This window comes from Rhincodon typus, chromosome 29, assembly GCF_021869965.1.
Source record: "Rhincodon typus isolate 14 chromosome 29, sRhiTyp1.1, whole genome shotgun sequence".
Lineage (NCBI taxonomy): Eukaryota > Metazoa > Chordata > Chondrichthyes > Orectolobiformes > Rhincodontidae > Rhincodon > Rhincodon typus.
This window is the reverse complement of record NC_063360.1, coordinates 38,223,072-38,233,415: the sequence shown is the minus strand read 5'-3', so window position 1 is coordinate 38,233,415 and position 10,344 is coordinate 38,223,072. Positions and strand designations below refer to the sequence as shown.

The window sequence follows — 10,344 nt, the reverse complement described above, 5'->3', positions numbered from 1 at the left end:
CGGCACTCCCTCAGCACTGACCCTCCGACAGTGCGGCACTCCTTCAGCACTGACCCTCCGACAGTGCGGCACTCCCTCAGCACTGACCCTCTGACAGTGCGGCACTCCTTCAGCACTGACCCTCCGACAGTGCGGCACTCCCTCAGCACTGACCCTCCGACAGTGCGGCACTCCCTCAGCGCTAACCCTCCGACAGCGCGGCGCTCCCTCAGCACTGACCCTCCGACAGTGCGGCGCTCCCTCAGCGCTGACCCTCTGACAGTGCGGCACTCCCTCAGCATTGACCCTCCGACAGGGCGGAGCTCCCTCAATATTGCATGAGGGTCAGTGAGCTCCTGAGGTTGGATGTGACTCATGTATCTTATGACTCGGAAGCACATGTGCTGCTATCTGACCCACTGCTGCAGAAAGGAGTATGTGAGGATGTGGGCCTAATTGGATAGTTCTATCAAAGAGACAGCAGGTATGATGGGCCAAATAGAATTCCCCCATCATGATGTTCTCACTGTTCATTTCTCCCCTGTAATTTGTAAGCGCTGATAATTTGAGAGGCTCCGCCTCAACTATTGGGACCATGTGTTCACACACTGACAACTCAACAAGACGGCATCCAATCAGAAATCTTACAGGTTCATTCCCAGCATTCCGTGGCCTCCCAGAGAGTTTGGTGGGGGCAACATTGCTCCTCCATAACTCTGTAAGAGAAAGGGAAAGCAGATCAGAATTAATGAGCATTTGTGAGAAATCTAGGGACTATCAGGGAGAGAACATGTTGGTCAGCCAATTAGCACATGGAACAGGGTGGTCTTTACCCCTTTGTATTGCCCCAGGCTAGGGCTCAGTGTGACAGAAGACTGTATATTTGTGTGATTGAGTCATGGGGTAGCAATGTAACCCAAGAGACTATTGAAGAATGGCCTCCTCAGGGTATTGCAATGTGTCACAGTCACAGAGTGCTCTGGCATAGATGGAGGCCATTCAGCCCATTGTTCGATGACATGTCCTCACTGGGGCCCCATAATGGTTGTCTCCTACTGACTCCACCCCTGGCAGTTTACGAGAACCAATCCAGGACCTGCCTGAGCTGCAACACTGAGGAAGACCAGCATCTGGACACTCCCCTAGGCTATTCCTGATGGACCGAATGGCTACCAGCCACTCTCTCCATAGAGGCAGTCTGAGGGTCAACCAAAAATTTACAACAGAAAGAGGACACTATGTACAAGCTGGAGACAGAATTAATGTGGGGGTAGCAGAACTAGCCACCTCACAGACCAGATTAATTCATGTCTCACAGTCTGAATTTTTGGATGCTCTATCTCTGGGTCAATGGCTGTGGTCACTTCACTTACCTGTGGTCCCAGGCTAGTGAGACCACGGGGAGCACTCATCCTCTGTATCGGACCAGAGACACCGAGGGGCCCTGGTTTAGAGAGAGAGAGAGAGAGAAATCCACGTCAGAAATACAAACCCACACCCAGGGGCCTGCTAGAAAACACTGACACACTCCCCCCCAGGGACCCCCCCTAAACACTGACACACCCTCCCCCAGGGACCCCCCGTAAACACTGACACACTCCCCCCCAGGGACCCCCCGTAAACACTGACACACTCCCCCGCCAGGGACCCCCTGTAAACACTGACACACTCCCCCCCAGGGACTACCTGTAAACAGTGACACAATTCAATACATTTACTGTTGGGCTGTATGTTATGGAGGCTGTCATTGTCCTGCCTGTATACCAATGACCCACACACTGCAAGGCTACTGGCTGCATTCAGACTGTGCACGGGGTAGGAATGAGGGGACAGTGAGAATGGAAACTCCATCCCTCTGAGTGATGATGTCCCCCACCCTCGGGAGGTGTCCACTGGTGGGATGGAAGTCAGTCAGGGAGGGGCATCGAGTGGGCTGGAGTGGGGGCTCTCAGGTTTGGCTAACTCGGTGGGGATGAACCAAATGGGACTGGTATTGTCATGGGCTACTCACAGTGCACCCCCTGAGAAACATCCTGAACCCACCCTCCATCCCACCTTCCCACTTCTTTCAACAACTGCCCTTGCCCCCTTCCCTTTCCCAACCCAGTGTCCTCCATTATTCCTCCCTCTCCATGGCTCCCTGAATCCTGTACGACCCACATGCTCACACAAGAACACAAGAACACAAGAACTAGGAGCAGGAGTAGGCCGTCTGGCCCTTCAAGCCTGCTCCGCCATTCAATAAGATCATGGCTGATCCTTTCGTGGACTCAGATCCACTTACCCGCGTTCTCACCGTATCCCTTAATTCCTTTATTGTTCAAAAGAAATCTACCTTTTTTTTAAAAAGCGTTTACTGAAGTAGCGTCAACTATTTCACTGGGCAAGGAATTCCATAGATTAACAACCCTCTGGGTGAAGAAATTCCTTCTCAGTTCAGTCCTAAATCTGCTCCCTCTAATCTTGAGGCTGTGCCCTCTTGTCCTAGCTTCACCTGCCAGTGGAAACATCCTCTCTACTTCTATCTTATCTATTCCCTTCATAATTTTATATGTTTCTATAAGATCCCCCCTCAATCTTCTGAATTCCAATGAATATAATCCCAATCTACTCAGTCTCTCCTCATAAGCCAACCCCCTCAACTCCGGAATCAACCTAGTGAACCTCCCTTGCACCCTCTCCAGTGCCAGTACATCCTTTCTCAAGTAAGGAGACCAAAACTGCACACAGTACTCCAGGTGTGGCCTCACCAGCACCTTGTACAGCTGCAACATAACCTCTCTGCTTTTAAACTCAATCCCTTTAGCAATGAAGGACAAAATTCCATTTGCCTTCCTAATTACTTGTTGTACCTGCAGACCTACCTTCTGTGATTCATGCAAAAGGACACCCAGGTCCCTCTGCGTGGCAGCATGCTGCAACTTTTTACCATTCAAGTAATAATCCTTTTTACTATTACTCCTACCAAAATGTATGACTTCACATTTATTTACATTGTATTCCATCTGCCAGACCTTTGCCCACTCACTCAATGTATCTATGTTCCTCTGCAAAGTTTCACAGTCCTCTGCACACTTTGCTTTGCCACTCATCTTAGTGTCATCTGCAAACTTTGACACCCTACACGTGGTCCCCAGCTCCAAGTCATCTATATAAATTGTAAATAATTGCGGTCCCAACACCGATCCCTGAGGCACACCACTAGTCACTGACTGCCAGCTAGAATAGCACTCATTTATCCCCACTCTTTGCTTCCTGTTAGTCAACCAATCCTCTATACATGCTAATACTTTACCCTTAATGCCATGCATCCTTATCTTATGCAGTAGTCTCTTGTGCGGCACCTTGTCAAAGGCCTGTTGGAAGTCTAGGTACACCACATCCACTGGGTCCCCATTATCCACCTCGCTCGTAATGTCTTCATAGAATTCCAAAAGATTTGTCAAGCATGACCTGCCCTTCATGAACCCATGCTGCGTCTGCCCAACGGGACAATTTCTATCAATATGCCTTGCTATTTCTTCCTTGATAATAGACTCAAGCATCTTCCCCACTACAGAGGTCAAGCTAACTGGTCTATAATTCCCCATCTTTTGTCTACTTCCCTTTTTAAACAGTGGCGTCACATTTGCTGTTTTCCAATCTGCTGGGACTGCCCCAGAGTCCAGCGAATTTTGGAAAATTACCGCCAGTGCACATGCTATTTCTCCCGCCATCTCTTTTAGTACCCTGGGATGCATTCCATCAGGGCCAGGAGACTTATCAATCCTTAGCTCCATTAGCTTGCCCAACACTACCTCTTCCGTAATTATGATTGTTTCCAGGTCCTCACCTACCTTCGTCTCTTTGTCAATTACTGGCATGTTATTAGTGTCCTCCACTGTGAAGACCGATACAAAATACCTGTTCAGTGCCTCGGCCATTTCATCATATCCCATAACTAAATTCCCCTTCTCATGCTCTAAAGGGCCAACGTTTACTTTAGCCACTCTTTTTCGTTTTATATATTTATAGAAACTTTTCCTATCTGTCTTTATATTCTGTGCTAGTTTTTTCTCATGTTCTATCTTACTTTTCCTTATAGCTCTTTTTGTGGCTTTCTGTTGACCTTTAAAGTTTTCCCAATCTTCTAGTTTCATGCTGTTTTTGGCCACTTTGTATGCCTTCTCTATCAATTTGATAGCCTCCCTTATTTCTTTAGACACCCATGGCAGATTACCCCTTTTCTTACAGTCCTTCCTTTTTATTGGAATATACTTTTGCTGAGCACTTTGAAAGATTCAATGAATCACAGGATTCATTGTAATACTCTTCCCAGCATGCTGATACAATGAGAACAGTGACCGCTTGATCGGAGTGTTCACTCTCCATCAACCAGGTATAGTTTGGAATTGAGATTCCCCAAACAGGGAGAGATTTCTGAATCACTGATCTGAGGTTAACCTGCCCTTTCCGAGCTCACTGGGCCAATCACACATCAGTCCCCAATAACACAGATCCCAGATCCCGAAGGTAGTTCACTGGATAAACCAATAGGAGCAGTTTCCACCCTCTCTGGGGAGTCTGATTAAAATATTGTTTGGGGTTTCTCTGTTGGGGTATAGTTACATTCTCTCCTTCGACTGTCCCAGACACAGTGAGAAACTGTAACATCAACACCACATGCAGTGCTGGTCCTGCTGTGCACTCTTGCTGGACATAAATCAGTTCCCCCACCCCAACCCCACCCTTTCCCCGGTCTTCACCCCCACCATTACCTCCATCCAATCCCCAGCCTCACACCCATCCCTTACCCCATCCATCACCCACCTCATCACCCTCTCTCCCAGCCTCTTCCCACACCTTCACCTTCACCTCCACCCTTAGCCCATCCCACATTCTCACCGCACCCCCACCTCGGTAGTGGGCCCAGGGAGGATCTCAGTCCCAGGGATAACGGTTGTGAACATTATGAAGACTGGTGTCAGACAGGTGTGTAAGAGCCCAGGCCCCCCGCTCTCTCGTGCTAACCTTCCTGCCTTGTGGGTTCCAGGGTGTTTGGCAACAGGGGCTGGGAGCCTGGCACTCCAGCAGGTGGCTGTGGGAATAAAGCAAAGACAGGAGGGTTACCATGGAGTACTCCAGCTCCCAGCCCCACTTCCCTCACCCAGTCTCACCCACCCTTCCCACTCACCCTCATCCCCACCAGTACCAACCCCTACGTCCTCACCCAGTCTCACCCACATCACACCCACCCCTTCCCACTCACCCTCATCCCCACCATCTCCCACCCCCACCTCCCTTGCCCAGTCTCACCCACATCACACCCACCCTTTCCCATTCAACATCATCCCCACCAGTTCGCACCCCCAAGGCCCTTACACTCCCTGTCTGTCCCTCCCTTTGCTGCCTCAGACTCTCTGTGGGTATAACACTGAAGAAGTGTGACATAGTGATGAAGGTAATAACCATTTGATTTTGTCCTGTCTCCCTGACACAGTGCAGTTGTCAAATGTGTTCATCCCCTTGTTCTTGTGCCCCCCTCCCACATATGGATGAGGTGGGGAGTCTGTCTAGCTGGGGGCTTGGGTCAGCCCCTGCCTGATGATAAAGGAGTTGTTGTCTCTCTGGTACGGGCTGTATCTGCTGAGCAGATATGATGCTGGGCCAGGATCCTCCTGCATAAAGTGTCTGTTCCCCAGCTTCCAACCTCTGCCCCTTTATCATCACTTGCTTCACAATTAGTAACGGATAAAGAGAAGTCCTTATCTGGAGGGTGTGGGTACCAGTGGATTATTGCTGGTTCCTAGTTGCTGGGAACTGTAGTGATTGTAATCAGGTCAGCCAGATGGCCCTCAGAACGTGAGTTCCCTGATTGGGGCTGTTAACCTGGGCCAATCAGGGAGCCCTGGCTGACAGATATAAACAGGAGTGTCAGAGGTTCTGTTCACTCTGAGAACTGGCTCTGAGAGCTCTCCATGTGTAAATAAAGGGTGACTTGGTGATGGGATACCAGTCTCTATGGAGTTATTTCAGTCACTCTCTTGAACTCCTGGCAATGGCTTTGATCTGAGGGTATGCCTGCTGGGCCAGTTCCTCCCACAGTTGTGCATCAACCTTCTTAGTGTGGGGAATGTAGTCACATATAAGGCCTGACTGAGGAGGGACAGCAGGTTTCCTCTCCCTAAATCACAACCCAGCAACGGGTTCTCATTAACAACATTCCAATCAGTTCACTGTCACCTTTCCTGGGGCCATATTTTTAAAACTGAATGCAAACTCTCAACCTGCCACAATGGGTTTGAATCTCATGTTTCTCTGGTTTATTGTCCCTTCAGCAGAAACACAAAACTACCAGATCCCAAATTTAACTTTTGACATACAATAAATATTCGTAAAAAGAATGTATGCAGGGTGTGGGGAAACAGCAGGAGGAAAGGGACAAGTTGGATCGATCTCTCACAGAGCGAGCACAGCTGCGATGGGTTGAATGGTCTCTACAGGATTGTAATGACCCCTCCACATTCTGATGTTTTGGTATTAACTGGAATGTAGCAGCTTCACAAGAAACAGGGAAATGTCTCGGCATGGGCCAGGCCCAATACAACATTGATCAATCTGAACCATCGCCCAGACGGAGGGAAATATCTTGGGCGCTGAGCCAGAATGAGTGGCAAGACCCCACTACAATAAACACCACTGTGTTATTGGATGACCCACTCTTCAGTTTGTTTGATTCCAACCCTCTGTACTCACCTGTGCTGACATTCGGAGGGAGGAGCGAGCGTTGCCGGGGTATCGAGGAGACATGAATGGCTGGTAGGGACAAAGACAAACCAATCACAGACTGGAACCTTACGCCAGGCCCATGCAGACTCACTGAAAACTGACAACTGTGGCAGCACAGTGAGGCAGATCTGCAGAGAGGTCAGTGCACTGATCACATCCCTTCAAATAACTCCCTGCAACACTGCACTGCACTCACAACCAACATCCCTTTCATCAAACACTCCCAGGACAAGGTCAGCATAGGATTAGATACAGAGTAAATCTCCATCTACACTGACCCCATTAAACACTCCCAGGACAGGGACAGGATGGGGTTAGAAACAGAGTAAAGTTCCCCCTGCACTGTCCCCCCATCAAACACTCTCAGGGCAGAGACAGCATGGGGTTAGATACAGAGTAAAGCTCCCTCTACACTGTACCCAACAAACAGTCCCAGGACAGGGACAAGATGTGGTTAGATACAAAGTAAAGCTCCCTCTACAGTGTGTTGAATGGGTTCTGAGTGGTCCAACTCATTTATGAAAGATGTCAAAAACTGTAAACTGGGTCATAACTGTTTGGCCTTGGCTCTGTATCCTCTATCCAACAAATCCTAGTAACTCAGTCTTCAAACGTGCAATTTCCCTCCTGCTTTTTGGGGAGAAAAATTTCAGATTTCCAAATACAGCTCCAGGTAGGTCTGGCCAGGATGCACATGGAGAGGATATTGCCACTTGTGGGGGCATTTAGAATTGGGGGATACTGTTTAAAAATCAGAGGATGCCCGTTTAAGAGAGAGGACAACAAATTATTTTCTTAGGATTGTGTGTCTTTACAGCCCTCTTTCTGAAAAGGGGTGGAAACAGACTCCGTGAACATTCCGAAGGTAAATAGAGATTCTTGTTAAGCAAGGCAGGGTGAAAGATGATCGGGCTGGATAACATTGTGGAGTACCAAGAATTGAATTATTGAATGGTACAGCAGCAGGCCTGAGGGGCTGAGTGGCCTTCTCCTGCTCCTCACTCACATTTATCTGTGCAACCCCCTGTTCCATATGAGGAAGTGCTTCCTGACACTGCCCGTGAATGGTCTGTCCCAGGGTTTTGAGGTTTTGCCTCTTGTTCGGGAGCACACCCCCGCCCCATCCCCAACCACAATCTCACCATCATCAGAGGCAACTGTATCTCTCCATTGTTCCAGACACCCTGAGCCTGGTGTGTAACAGTCTGGTATTTACCACGACGCTATCACCCCACCATCCCCCACCTCCAGACCCCATCACTCCCCTCTGAGCAGACACCCTACACTCCCGCTCCATTCTGAGGGTCTGCCTCTGTCTCTTGCCCAGCGTCCCCCACACTGGGATCAGGAGCCGTTTGCCTCACAATATTGGGCAGCACTTACCTGAGTGTGGGGGCCCATGATGGGGTTGCTGGGGTTGTGCGGAGGGGTCTGCGTGGGGCCAGGTGGCTGTGATCCAGGGGGCACCTGTAACAGAAAGCAAACAAAATGATGAGTGACAAGTTGGACAGACACGACATGTCTGCAGGACGACAGGGTGAAGAGTGAGAGACTGGGACTGAGTGGACCAGGCTTTTCAAAGAGTTAGCAGATTCACAATGGGCTGAATGGACTGGCTTTGTATGATGCATGATGCTGTTCATTCTGAGGAGAATTTTAGCCACAGCAGGAGTCTATAGGGCCTGAGCTGGCCTCAGTTCCCTCGAGTCAGAAGTTCAACAACAGCTTCAATGTCATCACTTCATCAAACCCCAAGACCACAGTCTGAGTACCCGGCCCCTGACCCCTGACCCCTGAATCCCGCTCCATGACCCCAGTCCCTGTCAAAAGTGCCTGCATGCGAAGCCAAGAATCCAGCCTGAATGGGTGGGATTGCACATTGGTGCACACCCAGGATAGAGAGCAGGACAATGCCAGCTGTGACAGCATTAGAAAGTGGCTTGCTACCTGAGAGAAAAGGACAAACAATACCCTGCAGTTTCCTGAAACTGACCAAGTCAGTGCAAAAGATCAAGGAATTTCAAACAGAAGCTCTGTCCAGTGCAAATGTAATTTCCATGATCTTTTTCAGGAGTTTGAACAGAGGTTACTTTCTCATAAAATTTCCCAATTCTATTTTATAAACCATTTCACATCTTGTGACAACGCATTGTCTGAAAACGTAATGGAGACATAATCGATTGAAACATTCAAGATGTTTATCTGTGTAAGAATACTGTGTAATGGTACAGAGGGAAGGCAGGAGATTGACATGAGGTGATGATGCTCGAGTAATGGGCTGAATGGCCTCCTTCTGTGATTCTGTGAAATGAGTGAGTGCAAGCTTCAAGCATTAAACCAATGCTGAGCTGAATGTGGGCCTGGATTTACAATATCTCCCACAGTGGGAACTGGGGGCAGGTTTTAACACATCTGTTGTCATCAGGAAAAGCCAACAAGCCAGGGCAAGTTTTCAGAATCAGAGCGAGCACATGGGTGATCGGATGGTTCACCTTTGGACAATGAAAGGGTTTGACAAGGGAGACGAACCAAAGGGAGAGTCCAAAACAAGGATAGGTCACTGTTAAATCCAATCAGGAACCTGGGAGAAACCTTTTTACCCAGAGAGTGGGGAGAATGGGGATGTGACTTCCACAGGGAGTGGAAGAGATTGATACACAATGTCCCCAATTCATGAATGTCCAACTTATGATCAGTACTTATGAATGCGATCCCACACGAGGGTGTAATTTTAAAGATCTGACTTACGAATGTTTCCTGAATTCATGAACAGCTATTTTATACTGTCCTGCATTGTGTTCCAAATTATGAACAAATCAACTTGCAAACAGACTCAAGAATGGAACACATTCGCAGTGCATAAAGGAAGAAATAATGAGAGTGGTCGGGAAGGTACGATGGTAACTATTGGGAGATTCTAATCTACATGTCAACTGGAAAAGTTAGATGGGCAAAAGTACCTGAGATGAGGAGGTCATACAATGTTTTCATGATAGTTTCTTGGAGCTGCATGTTCTGGAGCTGACCAGGGAACAGGCTACACTAGACCCTGGTGTTGTGCAATGAAATGGGATTTATTAATAATCTCATTGTGAAGCTTCCCCTAGGTTGCAGGAACTGTAAAATGATACAATTTTACATACAGGTTAAGGGAGCAACATGTGGGTCTGAGATTATTTTTAAAATTTAAATAAGGACAATTACGAGGGCGTGAAAGCAGAGATGCTAAAATAAATTGGCAAATTATGTTAAACTGTAGGTCAGTTGAGATGCAATGACAAAATTTTAAGGGATATTTCAGAATACACAGAATTGATACTCTCCAACTAGCACGAAATATTCCAAGGGATGGAGGGATTAAGTAATGTCAGTGAGAAAGCTAGCCACAAATATAAACACAGATAGCAAGAGCTTTTATAAATATTTAAAAAGATGGCAGAGGAGTTGAACAAGTATTTTGCATTGGTTTTCCTTAGAGGATACAGTAGCATCCCAGAAGCACCAATACATCAGGAAATGGGGGTTGGAGGGGGGACACACAAACACCAGAGATGTTTTATTGAGTAAATTGTTGGAGCTATGGACTGTCAGCGCCCA

The 10,344-nt window shown here is 48.0% G+C and overlaps 1 protein-coding gene across 1 annotated transcript in view; it reads right to left on the bottom strand.

Annotated features, from left to right (window-relative positions):
- The window catches only part of ssbp4 (single stranded DNA binding protein 4), a 23,877-nt gene extending 14,118 nt beyond the window's left edge, over window positions 1–9,759 (bottom strand). The window contains exons 1-7 of the mRNA XM_048613951.1: window positions 9,708–9,759; window positions 8,498–8,694; window positions 8,131–8,214; window positions 6,715–6,774; window positions 4,990–5,056; window positions 1,353–1,423; window positions 628–695 (exon numbers count right to left, since the gene is read on the bottom strand). Coding sequence (XP_048469908.1) covers window positions 628–695; window positions 1,353–1,423; window positions 4,990–5,056; window positions 6,715–6,774; window positions 8,131–8,214; window positions 8,498–8,694; window positions 9,708–9,759 — 599 coding nt within the window. The remainder of the gene's footprint in view (window positions 1–627; window positions 696–1,352; window positions 1,424–4,989; window positions 5,057–6,714; window positions 6,775–8,130; window positions 8,215–8,497; window positions 8,695–9,707) is intronic.
- Window positions 9,760–10,344: the final 585 nt, after the last annotated feature.